The sequence below is a fragment of the Microchirus variegatus genome (genome assembly GCF_963457635.1).
Source record: "Microchirus variegatus genome assembly, chromosome: 10".
NCBI lineage: Eukaryota > Metazoa > Chordata > Actinopteri > Pleuronectiformes > Soleidae > Microchirus > Microchirus variegatus.
Genome location: NC_139811.1, coordinates 27,205,021 through 27,228,987, shown reverse-complemented (window position 1 = coordinate 27,228,987; position 23,967 = coordinate 27,205,021). Strand labels below are relative to the sequence as shown.

Genomic DNA, 23,967 nt, shown 5'->3' with positions numbered 1-23,967 from the left:
TTTTTCAAACAGATTTCGCTTGTACTTTATTTTTTTCGTTGTAAAAAAAAGAAAAGAAAAAGTATGCAATGTTACTACATCCCATGAATGAATGGACACACACACACACACACACACACACACACACACACACACACACACACACACACACACACACACACACACACACACACACACACACAACACACACACACACACACGCGCGCACACACACACACACACACGCTGCTCAGCCAATAAAAACAGTGACTGTGCGTCTGGCCAATCAGAGTAGGAGACAGCGACAACATGGCCTCGCTCTCAGCCAATCACCATAGAGCAGAGGCGGACACGTGACGTCTCCTGTCAGCTGTTCTTGTTTTGCTTCTTTTTTTCCCCTCTTCTTTTTTCTCCCTGCGGGCTCTGGACCGACAGAGCTTTCCGAACAAACCCCGCTCTTCATTCACATCCAGCGGAGAAAACACAGCTCTCTCCTCTCCTTCCCCTCTTTCTCCTTGTCTCCCACTCTCTTTCTCTCTTCCACATCTGCTGATCCTTATTTCTTCCACATTGGAGTCGTCTGCCGCCGACATCGAGCGAAGAGGTGCCGCCGATCCCAGGCCTCCAGTCCAGGGCGGAGGGAGGGGAGGAGGTCGCTGGGCATCGGGATGGAAATCGCAGAGGGAGCTGCAGAGGCGGCTGCGGGGCCGAGAGGACCGGACGGGTCGGGGCTCTGTTTCGGCTGCGCCTCATTCAACCAGGACTCCACGTAAGCTCACCGGCCTCCGTAGTAACACAGTCTCACCCTGCTTCCTTTATCCTGCCTGACATTATCAGTGTACCTTGCTTTTAGCCCAAACTCTGTAATGTACACCACAACACCTTTACTTAGAGGCAGAGGCGGACAGAGGACACAGCTTCATTATTTGAGTAAAAGTACAGAAACCCCTTGCTAAATTTTACTCAAGTACAAGTAAAAGTACTACAGTCAGATGTCTACTTAAGTAAAAAGTACTGAAGTATTTGTTTTTAAAAGTACTTGAGTATCAAGAGTACATTTTCTAAATATTGCATTACTACTGCCACAGTGCTTACGTATAGAAACGTCCTACATGGAGTTATAAAAATGTGTTAATGTTAATACCTTGAAGAATAGTAAAGGAATTGAAAGTAAAATCAAGTCATTTTAATCTTTTTACCATGTTGCTTTATTTAACTTCTCACTTGGCCACAAGGCAAAAGCACAATGACGACACTCTGACAAACCTGAACCTGACTTTGTTAAACACACAGCATACTGAAGAACATCAAAACAAATGCTCAGCTTACATAAATGTGTAATGTCACTGGTGTTGATGAAGTTTTGTTGTGGTAAACACAGCAAACACTTGAACACTATCATTAACTTGTTCAGAAAATGGAAATAGTCTGGTCAAAACGCCCATTTGTGGTGGTCCCCATGGTGGTCAGACGGGCAGGAGGCGCAATGAGGCTGATAGATGAGCCAGATCTGAGTGTCCGGGAAGGGGTGTTGATGTGAAGGAGGTCAGAGAGGTATGGAGGAGAGAGGTTATGGATGGCCTTGAAGGTGAGAAGCAGAATATTGAAATCCATGCGGAATTTGACCGGAAGCCAGTGAAGCTGTTGCAGAACAGGTGTGATGTGATTGATAGATGGGATCCTGGTGATGATGCGGGCGGCAGAGTTCTGAACCAATCGGAGTTTATGAATGGACTTGTGGGGAAGACCCATGAGAAGGGAGTTACAGTAGTCAAGGCGGGATGTGACCAGGCTGACCGAGTAATGTTATTGATGTGGGTTTGAAATGAGATATAACTTTAACTTGATTTTCTCAGTTGTTTTCACTTTTAAGCTTAGCTTTTTTATTTTTTTTCTCAACAACGCAAACACAAAATAATAACATTAACTCAAAACGGGAAACGTTGTTTTCTGCCAGGGCTGTTTGAAGGAATTTGGGGGCCCCAAGCAAAATGGACATGGAGGCCCCCTCACCACACACCCAAAGCTTACAGGAACCACAGCATATCCATACAGTTTAAGTTCACCCACACTTTATATTAATACAAAATACTGCTGTTGCATATACTGTGCATAAGATTTGAACATTTAAACGGTAATTTGTTGATGGTCCTTAAATAAGACCGCAGTAGTGTAGAGCGATGGGTCAGACTTTGAACAAGCCGCGATCGTGCACCTATCTCTGGGGAGAGATTGCAGGAGGGTGCCGCTGGATCTGGAGCGAATGTCTGTTGAATATCCAACCTGAAACTGATTTCACCGCGGTTCTTGTTGCACATGTATGAGGAAGCATATAGCTTAAACCTCTTATCCATTTTGGTGGCAGGAGTTTTAGATGTCAGTCTGCATATGTGACGGACATCGGTTACAGTCATCTTCAGTGCTCCTTGACAGAAAACAGCTCCATATTCAACAGTGACCCTGAACCGGAAGTACTACAACACGTTATGTACAAATGTAAATAACATTCAAGTATACACCTATGGGTGTTAAAAACACGGACTGTGCGTCCGTGCGATGAGCGACGACCCTGGGCACTCAGTTTTAAGTTAATGTTTTTTGTTTTTGTAGATTTGCGTTTCTGTTTTGACATGCATTTCCGTTGTGAGTTAATGTTTTTGTGTTTTCTGCTTTTGTGTTTGTGTTGTGTGATTTGCGTTTCTGTTTTGAGTTGATGTTTTTGTGTTTTGTGATTTGCGTTTATGTTGTTGATTTGCGTTGTGTTTTGTGATTTGCGTTTGTGTTTTGCACCTCAGGCCCACCGTACATACAGGCCTGGCATATGTACTACAGCACAAATAAAGTTCACGGAATACTCTTTTAAGAATGAAAAAGAAAAAGATTGTATAGTTCTGTTACTGTGTGGATGACTTGGTTTAAATGGGGTGAACAAAAAGCTTAAATAATCAATAATCAATAATTAAAATGACAGATTTTTCAGTTTCTTAAAGGGACACTGTGTAGTATTTATGGGTTTATTTGACCCAAAATCCACTTTTTGCCATGAAGAGCTGTCCCTCATCCTCGCCCTCTCCCCCTCCCTCTCATTGTCTGAATAGATACTAGAACCTTCCTGTCGAACTTAGAACGACATTTGACCGGCTGAGGATACCGTAGCACTCAGGGAAGGGAGGGGGTGAGCAGAGGAGCAGTTTGTTGTTGTAAATTTCAGCCTCTCCTCTAGATGTCACTATAAACTACTTACTTCACCTTTAAATGTAAATATTTTCTGTTTTGTTTGCTCCATACAACAAATGAATCATTCAACTAAATGACTTTGGTTTGTGGACAAAACAAGTAATTTGAGAACATCCTCATCATTTCCAGGTTTGGTAAACACTGATTTATTTTTGACATTCAGGGCTCCAGACTAACTTTTTTCACTCGGAGCATAGTGGCCCCCAACTGAAAATTTTAGGTTGCGCAACCAAAAAATTTAGGGGCACACACCGTAAATCAACATGCTAACCAAATATTTACATTTCTACTCATTTCCACTGTATTACTAATAAATACTGTGATAATAGATGCAGAAATAACAAAGTGCTGTTTGTTGCTAGGTTTTCAATGTATTGTGTCCCGGGATCACACATGGGCAGCATACAGCCTTGTAGCCTGACCCGACCTGCAACGTATTCATGGGTTACCTCAAGTTGTCTCAGCTCAAGTGACGGATCAGTTTTGTGATATTAGCAAAAAAAAAGAAACAGAAAAGTTGCCTTAAAATATCACATTTTTTACACCTTAATAGCATTTACTGTAACTAGTGAAACACAGCCAAGCCAGATTTTTTTTCAAATGTTCAAAGGCTATGCATGTTATATATAAAGATGGGATGTTTGGCTTTGTACTTAAAGCTCCCTTCTAATGAATCCCTCAATAACTTTCTGTCACAGCTGCAACAAATGAACCATTAACTGCACTTATGCCACAGGTAGCCAAAAAAGAATGTGAAGGCAAGAGCAGGAGGAAAGGAAAAACAACACAGCAGTAAAAATTAGTTATGACAAGGGTTTAATTTGTAGCAGGAAAAAAATCGTTGGTTATCAATTAAATGCTAACAACCGGTAGTTTGTTAATACACTTGAAACTGTTAATGCAACATTAGTACTTATTACAGTAAGTTATAGCTTTCATCTCAAGCACCTCTGGACTCATCTTTCCATTAAAAAACTTTAAGAACAAAGTAACTGACGTTATCATGCTCAGTCTTTTTCAAGCTTGAGGGCCTAAAGGTCAGTTCATGTTGGACAAAATCTATGTCTGGAAATATTTTTCGGTTTGCTGAAATGACCCTTTAATCATGGTTGTTACAGCAACCTAGCTGATGCAACGGGGATTGAAAAGACCTTGAGTTCACAGGATATAACTCGTCACCACAAGAGGAACACATCAAGCACAGTCAGGACATGACACGGACCACTTATTGTTAGCCACATGTCGAAGGGCTTACCTCATAAAACCTACGATATCTTAAGGATATGTTTGTTACTTATCTCACCATGTGACAGCCTTTTCTGACTAAAATCTCATGTTTGTATGACTTTGTAAACAGCTCACTTCCCACACCAAAGTCCATAGAGAAAATCAGCAATTTAACATCACAATGCACTGGAGTTGTTTACCAACTGCTGCTTCCATCAGTACATTCATATGTGTTATTTTGTCATTTAATTCAATTCAATTCAATTTTATTTGTATAGCGCCAAATCACAACAAACATCATCTCAAGGCACTGTACATATGGAGTTAGATTTGTGTCTTTATTATTCAATCAAAAAAAAGTTTGCTTCAATCAAAAAACCTTCACTTCAATCAAAAAAAAACATTTTCAATCAAAGAAAAAAATTGTTTGAATGCAAAAATATATTTGAGACTCAAAAAAATGCATTTGAACAGTTTTTTTCTTTGATTGAAAATGTTTTTTTTGATTGAAGTGAAAAAAGTTTTGAAGTCGTTTTTTTTTTGATTGAATCATTTTGACACAAACGTTCCACAGTGGGCAGGTGCTTCCCCATTGGTCAGACATGTTTGAGTGACAAGTGTCTACACCAACGATGTCCACAGGCCAACTGTTGCCCGCAGCCCTGCCTGTTGGGTAGGGTCCGGTGTGCGGAGAGGGCTCCCTCGCGGGGTCTTCTTCGCCCCCGGCTGTCAGACCACTACCCCTGAGCGCGCGCGAGAGAGAGAGCGAGATAGTCAAACATCTGTACTGGCAACAGTTGGCCTGTGGACTTGTTGGACCACTAATTACGTTACTTATTATAACATAACATAGCACTAGCACATAGCAAGCCTCTGTACTTAAGTAAAATAAACAATTCATTCAGTGTGCAGAGCCATGGGCTAATGTTATCAGCTAGCCCTTTCGTGCACCGTGCTAGCCTGCCTGACAATATGACGGCGTGAGATATCTAACACCAAGCTTTATGTTTAATCCAAATATCAAACAGAGTGGGATAATAACATGACACAAATCATTATAATACTGTTTTGCCACTGCACTGCGACCTGACTTGCTGGCGACCATGACTTGCTTGTCAGAAAGACATCATTGGTGTAGACACTTGTCACTCAAATATGTCTGACCAATGGGGAAGCACCCGCCCACTGCGGAATGTTTGTGTTAAAATGATTCAATCAAAAAAAAAAAACGACTTCAAAACTTTTTTCACTTCAATCAAAAAAAAAAACGACTTCAAAACTTGTTTCACTTCAAATAAAAAAAAACATTTTCAATCAAAAACAACCACACTTGTTCTTTTTTCTTTGTTTGAAAATATTTTTTTTGATTGAAGCAACTTTTTTTGCGATTGAATAATTAAGACACAAATGTCCTACCCATAATATGGCCCAAATGCAACAGCATTACTTCAATCAAAAACTTGCTTCAAACCAAAAAAACCTTCACTTCGATCAAAGAAAAGATTTTCAATCAAAGAAAAACAGTGTTCAAATGCATTTTTTTGAGTCTCAAATATATTTTTGCATCCAAAATTTTTTTTTCTTTGATTTAAAAGGGTTTTTTTGATTGAAGTGAAGGTTTTTTTGATTGAAAACATTTTTTTTGATTGAAGCAAACTTTTTTTTGATTGAATAATAAAGACACAAATCTAACTCCATACATCATGCAGAGCAGAGACACCCAACAATTCACAATTCCAACTTCATGGCTGGCGTACGCACGTTTCTCCAGCTATTGTTCCTTTGGCGACACTTAGTGGTGATGCTGAGAAACTGTTAATAATGTGAAAACAAGTAGTCATCAGAGTGATGCGCACATCAGAGACACAATTATTAACAATTAACACCTTGCAAATGGTGCAATCCGATGTGAGTGAGTATTTAGGGAAGGCAAGAATTTACTTGCAAACGATGATAATTGGCTCATAAGCCGATTTCGGGCCAGGAGTGAGCCAGTCAACCCTGAGCCGAGCCATGCCAGCTGTGTGGGACGGAATCATCCGAATGTCACCCAGGTTCATCACAATCCCATACAACGCTGTTTAATCAGGCCAACATTAAAGTGCAATTTTCAGCGAGAGCTGGTTTCCCTCATGTAATCGGAGCTATTGACTGCACACACATTGCTATAAAAGCGCCATCACAGGATGAATTTGTTTACGTTAATAGGAAACATTTTCATTCCATCAATGTTCAAATCATATGTGATGCACAAATGCAACTAACTAACATTGTGGCAAGGTGGTCTGGTTCAAGGCATGACTGATTCATTATGACTAACAGCATGGCTGGACTGGAGGCTGGAACAGTGCGCGTTTTTGGTTTTCTTTATTTTCTTCTGGTGAAATTAGAGCTACAGAGCTTTCTAACAAGCGCCTGATCGTCTCCCTGTGTTCAGTATTCATGTCAGTAAAAGCGGGCGTAAAGTTGGAAATGTCAGCCGTGGCGCACTTCTGCATTCATTAATTGTGAGAAATAAAACAAAAATTAAACATGAGTCAAAGTGTTGAATAACCTGCCATCTTTACGAACGAGCGATGTGTATTGTGAGCAGCTAATTGTATGACCTGTTGCAGTCACTTTGGCGGTGGACAGAAACCCTCCGCTTCACCTCCACCTTGAGATCTGACCATTTCTTTTTAATCTCTATGTGTGTGTGTGTGTGTGTGCGTGCGTGTGTGCGTGCGCTGCTCGGATCCCACGGCATTAACAGCCTCGCACACACGTCCCACTCACGTCTTTTTTTGTCATATTTATCCCTGTTGACAGGGTACCAAACAAAATCTCCCTGTGCTAGAATCTCTTGCGCAGACTTTGTGAAATTCCTTTTCTTTCCATTGTTCATTGCGTTATTTGATCAAAGAGGTGAATCTCAGGGCCTATTTAAATTGATATGCATATGTAAATAGGGGAGGAGTTTGGCACCTCTGCATGTGCACTCAATTCCACTTTGATTGGGACAAAAGAAATGCTTGGATCCATGCGTACGCACACTTTGATACATCTGAATTTATTTGTGCATACGACAGTTTCTGAGTTTTTCGCGTACGCCAAGTTTCAGTAGGAAATCCACGCAAGTCTTTGTACATGAGGCCCTAGGAGCAGATAACAACTGTGTCGAGTTATTTAAAGACGTCCATGAAAAGGGTGGTGACAACTGGAGAGACAGTGGGCAGCTCGGAGAGATGGCAACCGGGGTAGGCAAGGGTAGCCCCCTGACCTACAGCTCCCGAGAGGGGTCACCCAAATCTTGCTACGAAAAACCCTACAGAAAAATACCCCCAGGGATGCCCGAGGGGGGGGGGGGGGGGGTAAGCATCCCAACTGGACGGAACTACTGGTAAGGACCCAGGCAAACGGACAACGGATTACGAGTGCAGGGTCGGCAAAGTCTGCAAGAACTCAAGAGGTCTGAAGATCCACCAGACTAGGATGGCCTGACTTGTGAGGGAACAAGTGACGGGACGCTCAGGAACAGCAGCTGATGCAGCAGTCTTTGCTGCGTCGGATCCCATGACATTTACATTTGACACTTCAAGAAATCAAGAGCTTGGTCCTTGCATGGCACTGGTGACACCTCCGGAACCAGTGTCCCAATCAACAGTGATGAGCCCACCCTGTCAGAGGTAAAGGAAGCTGTCAAAGCTGCAAGATCTAGTTCAGTTCCCGGCCCCAGTGGTGTACCATACAAGGTTTACAAGCAGTGTCCACAGCTCCTCAAACGTCTGTGGAAGATCTTGAAGGTGATCTGGCAGAGAAGGAAAGTTGCCGCCCAGTGGAGACACGCCAAAGGCGTTTGGATCCCAAAGGAAGAGATCTCCAGTAATGTCAAGAAGTTTCTTATAATCTCGCTGCTCAACGTTGAGAGCAAGATTTTCTTCAAAATCGTGTCCCAACGACTAATTGAGTTCCTCCTGAAGAACGCCTACGTAGACACCCACCTCTGTCCAAGAGGGGGGAGTTCCTGGAGTGCCTGGGTGCCTGGAGCATACAGGAGTGGTGACGCAGTTTATCCGGGAGGCAAGGGAAAACAAAGGAGACTTGGCAGCTTGATCTAACCAACGCCTACGGATCTATCCCGCACCAGCTTGTTGAAACAGCACTGGCAAGACACCACCTTCCTGGGAAGATGTGCAACCTCATCATTGACTACTACAACGATTTCAGCACATCAGCACAAGAGTCTCCTCAGGCCAAGTAACATCTGCCTGGTACCGCCTGGAGAAGGGCATAGTCACCGGCTGTGATGCAGCGGCTTTGCAGCAGACCAAGAGCGACCTGACTTCTTGGCTCACAGCCATTGACAAATTCCGGTCTCCCAGGAAAGTTCAAGGCCTGGATGTACCAGCATGGAGTCCTACCTAGAATACTCTGGCCCCTGTTAGTATATGAGGTACCAATGACAACAGTAGAGGCACTAGAGAAGACTATCAGCCATTTTCTCAGGAGATGGGTCTCCCTCGGTCCTTGAGCAGCATTGCCCTGTATGGTCATTCCACCAAGCTGCACCTCCCTTTCAGTGGACTAGCAGAGGAGTTCAAAGTCACCCGCTCCAGAGAGGTGATGATGTACAGGTACTCCGCAGATGTCAAGGTGGCCTCGGCAGGAATCATGGTTAAGACTGGGAGGAAGTGGCAGGCACAAGAAGCTGTAAGCAGAGCGGAGGCACATGACCTTGGTGGGTATCGTGGCAATGGGGAGGGCAGGCCTTGGTAGCTTACCCAAGCCTCACTACGACCGGGCCCGCGGCAAGGAGAAGTGCCAACTGGTCCAGGACGAGATTCAAGCTGAGGTGGAGGAAGAACGTTGCAGCAAGATGGTCGGCAGGTCCAAGCAAGGGGCGTGGACAAGATGGGAGCACGCAGAACCACGCAAACTCACTTTGGCAGAGCTCTGGAGAGCTGAACCTCTGCCAATAAAGTTCCTCATGCAATCTGTGTATGAAGTCCTCCCAAGCCCGGACAATCTGCACACATGGGGCCTCGCAGACACTCCGGGTGTGCAAGCTGTGCCAGAGGAGGGGCACCATGGAGCACATTCTGAGCTGTTGCCCAAAGGCTCTAGGGGAGGGGCGGTATGGCTGGCGCCATGACCAAGTTTTAAAATCTTTGGCGGGTTCCACCTGCACAGTCAATCACCTTCATCAGAGCAGGGCAGAAGGTAGACCACCAGCCCAACTCCACAGGAGGGCTCCTCGCCACCGCTCGTGACTGGCAGCTCCAAGTTGACCTGGGAAGGCAATCAAGTTCCCGGACAACATTGCTACCACTTCACTCTTCCCAGACATGGTGTTAACATCGGAGACAACTAAGCAAGTGGAGCTCATGGAACTGACAGTTCCCTGGGAGGAACAGATTGATGAAGCCAATGAGCGCAAGAGGGCCAAATATTAGGAGCTTACCACAGAGTGCCGGATTAATGACTGGAGAGCCAGCTGTGAACCAGTCGAAATCGGGTGCAGAGGTTTTGCAGGTCACTCACTACAGTAAGTGTTCAAACTCCTAGGAATTTGAGGACAGCACTTAAAGAAAGCCACCAAGAACATCATTGAGGCCACAGAAAAGCCCTCCCAGTGGCTGTGGATCCGTAGGGGGGATCCGTGGTGCGCTACTTGTGTCCCTCCTAGCAGCCACATTTTAACTGCGAGTATGCCCTGCACTATCCCCTTAACTTGTCTGGATTTATGTGAAGTCATTAGTCAGTTTTCACACAGAAGAAGAATGCTGAATTATCGTGTAATTATTACCTGTTGCCTCTGTTTAAATGTTGACTTTTCTTTCCCAAAACAGCAGTCAACTCAATTTTGGAGAGAACTCTGTGAAAAAGTTGCTAGTGTCATATGCTGACGCTGTTGAACAGGGCTGTATAAAATCAGAAATACAGTATTTATTGCATAGTTGTGCAGGTTGCCTCCTGTTAACACACAGGGTGAGACAGGACAGGAATGTGCAGATATTACATCAGAGGCACAGGTGGTCATTAAGAAACGTGAGAAAATTACTTGTAAAGAAAGAGTTAGTACTTGAAACTGGTCAGTTTGAGGTGTTCGAGTAATGAAAGAAAGTTGGTTGGCCTGTTTGACAAGATGTAAAAGGGGCAATGATGAGGTCTGTGATATTAAGTGGTTATTATTGTAATTTCTGGGTCATGACTGGATAAACACAACCAAATTTTTTTTGTTGCATTATTAAAGGTGCTATTCCATTATACAGTTCGAGGACTCTACTCAACTCACCTCTTGGTATCAGACACATCGTTTTCTGTGACTTCATAGTAACTCCTCAAAGTGGATAGGGTTGCCAAAGGTCAACTGTGCAAAACTGCCATGATGTTGTTTTAATCAGTTAATTAAGTAAGTGCCTAATTCTGTACTTCCTGCATGAGCGGAGCACAGACTCTGCCTGACACAGTCACTGAACTGAAATACCACTGAATGTGGTCGTGATTGGGCTCACAATACAGTGCTGTCGCTAAATAGACCAGACTCTTCTGTTAGTGAGATTTTAGACATTTAGACCTTGCTACATGTTGGATATTAAAGCATGTTTTCCAGATTTTTAATTCTTTTTAAATGATCTACAGTTCAACATTGTTCGCTTTGATTCTTGTGATGGATGTCGCGCTAATGACTCTAGTGACAACACTCTCTGACCAATAAGTGGCCGGCAGTCAAGTATTCAACCTATTTCTTGGTTAAAAATTCAGCATTTACCCACTAATTGTAGTGTGAAAGAGGCTTAAATTTGTGTTTCATTTACATTGGAACTTGGAGGTGTGAGTGATGTCACCTCCGACTTCACCGTGTTCCAGAGGGAAGTCAGAAAACATGGATGCTAACATATCCAGCGTATTCATTGTTAGTAATACTAGTTCATCCAGCCAAGTATGATAAAAATGTATTTTGTTACAAAAAAAATAAAAACATGCATGTAAAGGAAATACATTTCAAAGCTGCCTACAAGAAGGTTAGCCCGGCCCCGGACACTGACCTTTGTTCCCCGGTACAGTTGCTCTCTCCCGGACATCTCTTTACTAAAACCTCTGTCATTTTATACTCTATATATTTATATTTATATATATATATATATATTTATTCTATTCAGCAGCATCAGACTTTGCACAGCTCATGTCCACAAGTTGTTACATGACCTCCATGTGTTTTTAAGCTCCTACTGCATATGTAATATTTGATTTAAAATGCAATATTTTTTTAGGCGAGAGAAATAAAAAATCCTTCATTTATGCTGTGCTCCATGTGGTTTTACTCTGACACAGTGGCATCTACAGTGGAACTTACACCTCAGGTGTTATCTTTATTTTGATACCAAGATAATCCTCATAGAGCTTGTAACTGTAGAGATTTACTCTCTTTAGTTTGGGCATGTCTTTTTTTTCAAGCAGGGACTCCAAAAAGAGGGTCAGAGAAGAAGAGATTAATGTGAGAATTCTGTCTGGTGTAGGCCTATGTTATACTGTATGTTAACAATGGTTCTACAGTTTGGGTTTACTGGCACTTTGTGCAATAAAATGATCAATTGTGTTGTGCAATAGCGCCGATACGCAAATAATTTTTTTTGGGTTTACACTGTTGTATTGTGTACAAGCCTTTATATAGCTCTGATGGTAGAGCTTGTGTTATAGGCAGTATTAAACAAGTAGTAGTAAACAAGTTTTTTCAGCTGCTTAAAAGTGAATATATTCTGGTTTCTTTGCTTCATATAAGAAAGAAACCACTGAAACTGAATATGTTTGATTTGTTGCCAAAACATGACATTTGAGAATATTGTTGCTTTGAGGTTTGTAAAAAAAAAAAACCAAACAGATTAACATCTTTCAACATTTCCTGACATTTTATGGACAAAACGATTTATCATTCAATCCAAAAAATAATTGACAGATTGAATGATTTACTGGCAAACACATCCTCAAACTCTCACCTGCCAGTTAACAATTACCTGCTGCTAAATGAGTGAAAATCCACACGAAGATCATGTGATCACCTGTAATGGAGATCTTTTTCTTTGATGTATTACACCATTTCACCACTGGGTGGCTCCCTACAGAAAGAAACAGAGAACAGAATGGTGAATAAGAATGCACCAGGAGTTTACAGCTTACATCATGTCATCGTGTGTGTGTGTGTGTGTGTGTGTGTGTGTGTGTGTGTGTGTGTGTGTGTGTGTGTGTGTGTGTGTGTGTGTGTGTGTGTGTGTGTGTGTGTGTGTGTGTGTGTGTGTGTGTGTGTGTGTGTGTGCGTGCGTGCGTGCGTGCGTGTGTGTGGGTGTGTGCGTGAACATGTTGCAGGTCACTGGCTGTGGGAACAAAGACTGGCTACAAGCTGTTTTCTCTGACCATGGTGGAAAAACTGGACTGCATCTATGAGAGTGGTAAGTGGATCAGTGACTCTATGACCAGTCCACTGAGATTACTCCTCATGTATCCAGTGGTGAATGGAGTTCTAAAAAACCATACTTGCGTAAAAGTACAAGCACCCCAACAGGAAATGAGTTAAAGTCACCTGCCAGAATCCTACTACTAATTTGAAAGTTAATGTGGCAATCCCTAGTAACAGCAACATCAAGAAGGAACAGAAGAAGCTGAGCTAAAGAAGATTTGGGGAGTAAAGGCAACTGTAGTCCCAGTGGTGATAGAAACACTAGGAGCTGTAACCCCCAAACTGGGAGAGTGGCTCCAGCAGATTCCTGGAACAACATCCAAGATCTCTATCCTAGTCTGAGTTAGCAAGTGTGTATTGTGTTTGGAAAGTGGGGACACATGGCCCCACCAATATTTGGAGAAAGCCAGATGGTCCCTACCAATAGTATGTGTGTGCAAATTCTGTAAGAGGAGCGTGACAGTGAGTGAGCAGTTTTTACGAGCAGTGAACGCATCACAGCAGACCAGAAACTGTGGTCTAGCTGTGAGTCACAGAGACGAGAGAGAGATGATGTGTCAGGGCCATACCTAAAGTGTCCCCACCAGCCCCCATCAAACCTACGCGAGACATTGCTCAGAACCCTCAGGCTCCCAGGCCTCTGGCAGAGGACCCAAAAGTGTGGAGGAGACATAAGACACACTGTAAAATTAGTTAAATCATTTATGGCTTTCTAAAAAGAAAAAATAATCGTATAAAATATCTTACTTTGTCTTAAGATACATAAGCTTTAATTACCAGTAACAAGCTCAATCAATGGTTTACATCAGATCCACTACTGGTGTGTATTACTACCGTAGATTGGTGCATGTGCAAACTAAACTGCCTTTAAGAGTGTATACCTTAGATTTTCTCCAAGGAACATTTGCCTACTTCATTGGTAGATTATTTTTCTTAAAACAAGAACATTTGTATTAATTTAAGGATATTTGACTTGTTTTTAGTAGGGGCTGTTTTTGCATCCCCACTCTGTGATTAATAGAAACAGACCAAACAGTTAGGTGTAAAAATAGTTCATGTTTAATGTATGTTACCAGACATTTTGCTGCTCAAAACCTTAGCATACACCTGTAGCATCAGAGTTTGAGAAGAGAGATTCTTACAAACAGGGACCTCATTGGGTCAGAAACATGGCTATTCCCTGGTTTAATGTGGGAGGTAGCCTGACATCTTTCTGCCCATTCACAGACTTTTGACCGCATTAAATCAAGAACTAATTGTGACACACACAACCAGGCGACGGGAAGGAGTGGGTGAGGAAGAAAAACCGTGTGTGCATGTAAACAGAAAGCAGTGAGCGCACCAAGAAGCCGGCGTCTCCATGTCACAGCACTGGGTCACTGCTGGGTTTTAGTGGCTGGATGCTCAGACAAGGCTGTGCTCACTCTAATCACACTTAATTACACTGTGCTATGTCTGTTGACAGCTGGCTGCCATTGAACAGAGTAATAATAAGAGTTTCCTCAGAATGAGTGTGTGACAGACACAGTTTATTTGAACCTGACATGTTGGGAAAATGACTAACGAGAGGGATACATGGATGTCAGCGTGCAGCGTGCAGCCCTTGATTTTTACTTTTAAGAAAAAGAAAATAAATCACATTAAAGGGACAATATGTAGTATTTATGGGTTTATATTACTCAAAATCCACTTTTGTATACATATTATGTGCTCCTGCATTGTCTAGTCACTGTATAATATTCTTTGTTTCATTTTCGTAGTGTTTCAAAAAGTCATTTAAAATAACATGGTCGCGGGCCGCGGTTAGCAGCGAGACGCCATGTTTCTACCGGAGCCTGTAAGGACAAACGCGACAGAACACATCAAGCGTCTCTTTACTTGTAGCGGAAGTCCCGTCTCCTCTCTCTCCGCTTCGTCTGCTACGGCCGCGGTAGCTCGCCCTCTCCCTCACCTCACGAACCTCATCTGCTGACACGGAGAAAGACAACAAGGACGACATTTGACCAGCTGCGGATACCGTAGCATTCAGGGAAGGGAGGGGGTGAGCAGAGCAGCAGGTCTTTGTTGTAAATTTCAGCCTCTCCTCTAGATGGCACTATAAACTACTTATTTCCCCTTTAAATGAATATTGTGTGACACACGATTCATTCATTTTGTACCACATTATCCTCCACATGAGTGTCACTGGAGCCAATTCCAGCTGACAGGGCGAAAGGGGGGGTAAAACCTGGACAGGTCACCAGTCCATCACAGGGCAAACATATGTGTTTCCATCATGGTACAGTTTGGAATGGTACAGTTTGGAACGGTTTCAGAATGGTGAAGTCCTGGGTCAACTAAAAACGGCTAGTTAAAGCTTAACTTGGTAGGCGGGGTTGGGCTATGCCTGACCGCCGCATAGTGTGATGTCATACCGGTCCGACGACAGTGAACAACGACATCGAAAGGGGCGCAGTTGTTGAAACAGACAACAATGGTGGACATCCAGCAGCTACAGTATTGGTTTTTCCCTTCCCTTGTGGTTGTTTGCCTCAACAAGACATGAAGCCGAAATGCAAGCCTGACCCATGGCTTTACCATTTCAAACTCTACCTACTGTACCAAACTGAACCACACCATGATGGAAACTCATCATTATATCACAGCCAGCCATGAATATGTTTATGTTACCCTTTTATTAGTCTAGTTGTGTCATCCAAGCAGAGTCTCCAGATATCTACATCGTGGAACGTCTCTTCTCCAGTAGTCTGGTAGTAGTGGTGAGCACCGCCATGCCACAGCAAATGAACATCTACCACTTCAAGAAGGGGACCGAGATCTGCAACTACAGCTACCCCAACAACATCCTTGCTGTCAAGCTCAACAGACAGGTGAACAGCCACCTTTCACACCCGAAACCTTTGAAAAATGATCACGTGTCAATCTAAAATCTTTATGTTTAGCTATTTGATCACACGTTGAGCCACTTGTGCATCAAGCACACAAACCTGATCTCCACTAGATTGGATGAAGTTGTGACTTGGTTAGACTTAAGTGAGGTCATACATGCTGTTTTTCTCCTCAGGAAATGTGTAAAGGAGTCTTTTATTCCCCAGTTGATGACTTACCAATATCAATGCAAAAGATTGATGCTGCTTATCAACACTGATACATGTCAATACTTTCATTGATACCTTTTTATGATTTGGTGTAGAGGACGCCTGAATGCAGAGCAGCAGTGGAGCGCTGTCAGGAAGTGTGTTCCTTACCACCAGAGGCCAGGTTCTGTTTTTTTAAAAACCAATGAATTCCACTTTAGAGATGGGCTTTAAATAGATGGGAGTTCAGTTCCAAAACCTGGATTGGACATAATGTTCCATACATGTTAGAGATAATAAAACATCCAAGACATGCAGAATTCCCCAGGCATTCATAGACTTTTGGATGTGCAGCACCCAAGCTTAAAGCTGAGCTAACTCTAAATGATGATGACAATCAGGGCTTTATCTGAGAGTTGTTGTCTTTATCAGCCATGTTGTCCCTCTTTCTGTGAATTGACCATGTGTGTCCAACAGTGTGTCCAGTGACATTAGAGGAAGATGCTTCCCTCCAGGGAGTCGAGGACATGATGTTCTAAATATTTTTCATGCACAGCATAAAAGTTGATGACTCAACTTGATCACCCAAGAAACACTTGAGTCATGACTGTAAACACAATGATTGTGTGAGTTTAGGTTGAAAAGCTTTTTCCAAAATCATATATTTTAGGAATATTAGGAAATTACGTGTCACATATCTCCTCAAAAATATTTCCCACCTGACACACAAATATGATTCATGGTTTATTATTACTCTTATTATTAGCCGACTCTACTGATTGTTTTTTTTTTTTTGCTTTTCCATTAGAGATCGTACCTGGTACCTGGTGCTTTACCTACCTGCTTAGGTTCCAAGTGAGCTGAGTCGATACTATAGTGTGATGTCAGCAGTCAAATGACGTCTGCCAATAAAGCCTTCCAAATACTACACATACTTTATTGCATTCTTGATGCATAAAATAGAAGTTTGCCTTTAAATCACAGGTGACATGGGAGCTTAAAGGTCACATAGAGTGGTCCTGTTGCACATATATGTTAGTTATGGAGGTCTACTTACATATATTAACTTGTTTTTATGGTCAAAAACCTCCTAGTTGCTGTAAACGGGCTGATAGAAATCCTCTTTTCTAACGGTGTTTTTCTGCTGCGAGATTTCAGAGTGAACTTTCACCCCCAGAAGACAGAGTCTTGTGATTGGCCAATACTATCCAGCACATCCGTTCTCAGAAGCGCAGCGCCCCCCTCTGGAACGGTGGATGCACTGCTCCTCATTATCAAAACATTGTTTTAACAGTGTTTAAAAATAGCTTCGTCACGACTCCCCGCCGCAGTCCCTTTTATGTCTTTAAACCGGAGTCAGACCCAGAGTCAGAAGACACTGTTGCTCGTGAAACACCTCCACAACGGACGTTATTCTTCTTCTGCGGTTCAATGTACGCAACCGGATGTGCCCGGACTACCGCCCGGAGCAGGACGATCGGTTGTACAGGAGAACCGCTGCTTACGTAACTATTACAGGATTTTCAGTGATCTCGTTGAGCCCAGAGATTACAATAAAACACAACGTTCTCAGCAATGGCTGAACTGTTTGTTTCGAACCGTCAGGGCTTCATAAACAAGGTAATGACGCAGATACACACCAAAAAAACAGCGTCAATAGGAACTTCCGGTCTAGTTCCGCTTTAAAGGAGTCCAAAGTGACTACATTACACTATCATGATATGTGGGCTGCTGTGTCTTACAGAGACTGGTGGTGTGCCTTGAAGACTCGATTTATATCCACAACATCAAAGACATGAAGCTGCTCAAGACTCTGCTTAACACTCCGTCCAACCCCTCAGGTAAGAACAGAACTGTCTGCTACTGTGAAACAACGTCTGAGAGGATACATGCCGCTTAGTGGAGTCTGTGTCATCTTTCCTATGTCAAATAGTCCAAGTGGAAACTTTTTCTCTTCAGAGCTCCCTCTTGTGTCTACAGCTTTATCCTCACTCTTGTAAAATCTCACCGCCAAACACCCACTGAAAACAAATTACACAAATACACATAAATACAAAGATAACAGAAAGTTTATCACAAAAATACTTTCGGATTATCTTCCATTTCTCAGTTATGACAGAGATTTTTCAGGTCTCTACCTCGCCTTACGGTTATTGTTATGGTAATGGTGATAGATAGATAGATAGATAGATAGATAGATAGATAGATAGATAGATAGATAGATAGATAGATAGATAGATAGATAGATAGATAGATAGATAGATAGATAGATAGATAGATAGATAGATGGATTAATGGTGAAGTAGGCATTTATTCTTTCTGCTTTATTTATTGCATTACTATGTCCTCCTGCAGGTCTCTGTGCTCTGTCTATCAATCATTCCAACTCGTACCTGGCATATCCTGGAAGTGTCATCATTGGAGAGATCGTAGTGTATGATGGCAACAATTTGGTAAGTCATTATAGAACACCTCACATCATCTGTCACCTTCAGTGATTTAGCTTAGAGTCGTCTGCTTTCATTGCAGTGACACTTTTATTGTCATGGGTCCATGTCATGTGTGAAGGTGGCTGATACAGTACATTCTTTATGCATGGTAAATAAAGGTATAGTTCAGGTTTTTAAGTGTAGTTGTATGAGCTACTGACAGTATGGTCAGCACCACAAAACAGCTTTCTCTGAAAAGATCAATGATGAAGAAGGAAATGCCAGAAAAGTGGGAGAGTGGAAAGAGTGGAAAGACAAACTAAATTGCAAGTCGTTACTAATCAACAGGGTGCGATGAAGACAGAGACCGTGAACACAGAAAGCAGAAACCCATCACCAAAAACTAAACCGAACTAAAAACACCAACTAAAACTAACGTAACCGCCGTTTAGTGACAATAACTACTTTTACTATTTGCAGTAAATCAGTCTTACAAATAATATTGTTTATTAATAATACATATACAAAATATGACGGAGAGCATTGTTATTGACTGGTATTGGTAATAATCAATTCAATTCAAGGAAGAAGAATGCAACACAGTGAACAATGGGTAACAATGGAGGTCATCCAGCATTTAGTATTATTTCCTAGAATGTTAAGCTGTTTATTACAGAAGCCGAGCTTAGCTTAAATCTCACATAGAGTGGTCCTGTTGCACATAATATATGCAACAGGACCACTCTATGTTCCCGCTTGGTCACCCGCCACGGACCAAGCGGGAACAAGTTGGCAAAGTATAACATATATTATAAGTTAGTTATGGAGGTCTACTTACATACATTAACTTGTTTTTATGGTCAAAAACCTCCTAGTTGCTGTAAAAGAGCCGATAGAAATCTGTCTTTTCTGAAGCTGTTCCTCAGCCGCGATATTTCAGACTGAAATCAAACCCCCAGAAGACAAAGTGTGTTGTGATTGGCCAGCCAGCATAGAGCCATCCCAACTGTCTTGTGATTGGCCAGTACCCGGAAGTGACATACCTTGATACATACCACACCCACTCTCAGAAGCACAGCTCCCCCCTCTGGAACGGTGGATGCAATGCTCCTCATTATCAAAACATTGTTTTAACAATGTTTAAAAATAGCTTCTTCACGACTCCCTGTATGGAATGAAATATGTGCCACCAGAAACTGAATTTGAATCGTTTATATTTGAATTTGAATCGCTAAACTTGAATAATAGCATTAAAAAAATTAATTTGAATCACATAATTTGAATTTGAATTGCTAAACTTGAATAATAGCATTAAAAAACTGAATTTGAATCACATAATTTGAATTTGTATTGTCTAATTTGAATTATTGTATTGAAAAACTGAATCTGAATAGTATAATTTGAAATTGAATTATTCATATTCAACACTCCATGTGTCTTTGCATTCAGTTCTCACGATTCAAATTCAGTTCTCACAATTCAGATTCAAATTACTGCGACATACATCCGGTTAGTTCAAGGATGAAGGAAGAGCAATCGAGCGCAGATACAGGATCTGCCGGCTTGGCGTTGTTAACCGCTGCCACGAACTGCTTCCTTAACCACTGGCTGTAGCTCTATCCCACCGGTAATTTGCGTTAGTTTGTTTACTAGACTGGGTTTGTTTATGTGCTACTGGTTAGCAGATGAGAGGCTGACAAACTCTCATCTCATCTCTCATTGCTAAATTAACGTTAGAGATCTCGCTGAGCCCGAGATTACAATAAAACACAGCGTTCTCAGCAGTGGCTGAACTGTTTGTTTAGAACCTTCGATACACACAAAAAAACAGCGTTAATTGGAACTTCCGGTCTCTAGGTCCGCTTTAAGCCGCACAATAGTGACAATTCTTTGTCAACCAACCAATAGACTGCAATGTTTCTAGTTCCATCTGTTCCACTGTGCTTTCCCCAACTAAATGGTGCCAAAAACTGGGTTGGTGACTTAGATACCCTTCTCATTTTATTACAATGAGTTTACAATGTTTTTATTTTAAAAACAAACAATTAGCCTTATTTATGAAAGTATGTATCAGGTGACATTAATCTCATCAGCAGGTTACTGTTGTAAGGCTGAGACCTAACATCTCCTGGAAGAATGGTAACTGGTACAAAACCCTGAATAATAAAAGAATGTAGTGCAAGCTGAGTTTTAAGTTTGAATTTCAAGCTGCTGCAGATTCATGCCCTCTGACATCAGCATGGGGGGTTGTTGTTGACAAAAAGAGACCTAGCTGCTTTACACTACAGTGTTGCCATTCAACCATATTCACATTTTCATACAGCACATAATATGTGCAGCCCATTTCTATCACTTATCTTTCATACCCAATCACACGCTGCCGGCACAGCCATCAGGAGCAATGTGGGGTTGGGCAAGTGTCTTGCCCAAGGACACATCGGTATGTAGACTATCGGAGCTGGGAATCAAACCCACAACCTTCGACCACTGAGCTACCATCACTGTTGGGGTGGCTTGTGTGTGGGGTGGGGCCCTCTCTCCAGTCTGTGCCCAGGGGCCCACTGGTCTGTTACAGGTCATGAGTCAGAGGCTCAAGACAGGAAACAGGACACTCACTCACTGTGAATGAAGTCCAGAACTTTTCCTGTTGATTTCTCAGGCTTATTTAGATGCACACTCCTCCTGATACACCAAAAATGAAACCTTTGGAACCAATGACACAGTTGCCCACATTCAAATCCTGATTGATTCTTCTCAGCCACAACTTGACTACTTTCAGTGTCAGCTCATCGTCAGGCTAACCCAGCTATCCCCTTCACTTTCTGAAAGTAGAGAGAAGCTATACCTGTATGATCGGTGTCTCAGAATAGTCATGTGATATAAGTATAAGATTCTTGGCATTTAAATATTCCTACTGGCACTGAACATTACAAATGAATGTCTTGCATTATGTCTGCTATTGTTAACTGTGCTTGGTACCCAGCTTCTCATGCTCCACATGTCCAACTGCACATCTCTGTCCTTCTCACGCAATGACATACTCAAACACACAACATAGTGCTCAAAGGCACAGCAGCACTATTACAATTGCAGAGTGTGTCTCCGAGGTGACCTTAGCAACCCTTGTTCACACCATGACTCAGGTGAAACTAACCACCTGAAACTGGATCAGGCCTGAATGACCTACATTGTTTCACTTTACAACTCTCTTGTCAGATAATCAGCCAACAGACACCTGGAGTATTTTCCACCAGTCTGAAGAAGCCTCTTGAATGCATGAACATTTTTGACTAAGTCTATATTAAAGCGGACCTAGACCGGAAGTTCCAATTAATGCTGTTTTTTAGTGTGTATCTGCGTAATTACCTTGTTTAAGAAGCCCTGAAGGTTCTAAACAAACAGTTCAGCTACTGCTGAAAACGCTGTGTTTTATTGTAATTGCGGGCTCAGCGAGATCTCTGAAAAAACCCGGTCCGGTTACGTAAACAGCGGTTCTCCTGAACAGCAGATCGTCCTGGTCCGGGCACTCGTCCGGGCACATCCGGTTGTGTACATTGAACCGCAGAAGAAGAATAACCTCCGTTGTGGAGGTGTTTCACGAGCGACAGTGTCTTCTGACTCTGGGTCTGACTCCGGGTCAAAGTCATAAAAGGGACTGCGGCGGGGAGTCGTGAAGAAGCTATTTTCTTATGACAGCGGGTGTGCTGAATATGTCACTTCCGGGTATTGGCCAATCACAAGACAGTTGGGAAGGCTCTACGCTGGCTGGCCAATCAAAACACAGTCTGTCTTCTGGGTGTGAGAGTTCAGTCTGAAATATCGCGGCTGAGGACAGCATTAGAAAAGACAGATTTCTATCGGCTCGTTTAAAGCAATGTATGTAAGTAGACGTCCATAACTAACATATATGTGTAACAGGACCACTCTATGTGACCTTTAAACGAATAATTGTACTAAATCAAACTGAATCAAATTGCATCAAATTGAATGTAATCAAATTGTATTAAATCAAATGTATCGTTCCTGAATTGAATTGAAGCTCATGTATTGAGATACAATTGGAATTGCTTTGTAAAGGAGAGCTGTATAACACCCATATCATTTAACTGTGTAAACAGCTTCTAAACAGAGAGGAAACTAATGTGGGTGCAGATCAGCAAATAGAAACATCTTAGTATGGATGTTGTATCTTGTGTATCTTGTGGTTTCACTTGAACATTATCAAGGTAGCTGACAGTAGAACCTCCGGACAATTTTCAGGATGAAACGTTTCAGACATTTGTGTTCTCACATACTGTCCTTCAGGATCATTTTAGAAGAGTGTCTAAACATCAGTGCATGTTGCTCAGGTTAAGAAGCAAATCTGGTTTCATCAACATGACAATAAAATCTGTTACTTCCAGCAGCCTCCCTATCTCCAGTTTGTGGACAGCACCAAGGAATAAAATATATCAGGCCTCGACATAAACACTTGACTGTGAAGTAAACATGACAATAATGTGGAATAACACCTTAACCTTAATAACATCTTTCTTGCTGCCTCCTGTCTTAACCTCTTTGTCATTTCAGAACACAGTGACAATGATTCCAGCTCATGACAGTCCTGTGGCAGCTCTCACTTTCAATGCCTCAGCCACCAAACTTGCCAGTGCCTCAGAGAGGGTAAGTCCTGGGTCGTACTTCCCAGATTACATGTGCTTAAAGAGCCACTACGCATTTCCACGTGTGTAAATGACTGTGGTTCAATTCATACTAAAGCACCATTCCAATAGCAGTCATTTCTATTCTATTTATGTCCTTGTATTCTTTGAGCAATGGGTTGTACATGTGTCGGTACCAGGTACCAGTGGATCTCCTCAAGCAAATTTCTGTGTTACTGTCTATTTAGTTGTCTCCTTTGACAAAACAAGAGCGTGCCACTGGACATCTGGACAAGAAGTGTTATACTAATGGGAACAGGAGAAGTGCGTATAGTCCCAGTGGTTTCAAAATGTGCAGGTGCCTGCATTTGTCTGCATCAGGTCTGCGCACACCTCCGTAAACATGAGTGACTGATGACATTGATGTCACACGGACCATAGCAGTCCTCTGTTGATATATGACCCAGGCCTTAGATTAACCAGAGATCACTAACTTTTTCTATATTACCTGTGGGTTACCAGGTGCTCCAGTCTCCTCCCATAGTCCCAAAACATCAGAGCATAGGTCTAGTTAATCTAATCTAAATTGACCGTAGGTGAGTGTGTGCACGGTAGTTTGTCTCTGTGTGTCGACCTGTCCAGGGTGTACCCCACCTTTCATCCTATGTCAGCTGGGATTAGCTCTAGCCCACGGGTCTACCTACGGCCTGAGGGCCAGATCCTGCCCACCAGAGGGTCCAATCCGGCCTGCAAGGTGAATTTGTAATGAATTAGAATCTAATTGTAATGTGAAATACTATATTTTGCACTTTCAGATACCTGTGACTAAATGTTTGAGCATTTATAGATCCACTGTGATCTGTAGGTTGTGTAAATGGTAAATTTAGGCATAATATTTCTGAAATTGAAAAAGATACTTCATTAAATGTAAAACAAATTTGGAG

The 23,967-nt window shown here is 42.3% G+C and overlaps 1 protein-coding gene across 1 annotated transcript in view; it reads left to right on the top strand.

The window, feature by feature from the left end:
* Window positions 1-523: 523 nt before the first annotated feature.
* Window positions 524-23,967, top strand: part of wipi1 (WD repeat domain, phosphoinositide interacting 1) — a 36,108-nt gene continuing 12,664 nt past the window's right edge. Inside the window, exons 1-6 of the mRNA XM_083896356.1 lie at window positions 524-748; window positions 12,787-12,869; window positions 15,581-15,747; window positions 17,699-17,795; window positions 18,310-18,407; window positions 22,953-23,045. Of these exons, the coding sequence (XP_083752482.1) occupies window positions 648-748; window positions 12,787-12,869; window positions 15,581-15,747; window positions 17,699-17,795; window positions 18,310-18,407; window positions 22,953-23,045 (639 nt within the window). The 5' untranslated portion in view covers window positions 524-647. The remainder of the gene's footprint in view (window positions 749-12,786; window positions 12,870-15,580; window positions 15,748-17,698; window positions 17,796-18,309; window positions 18,408-22,952; window positions 23,046-23,967) is intronic.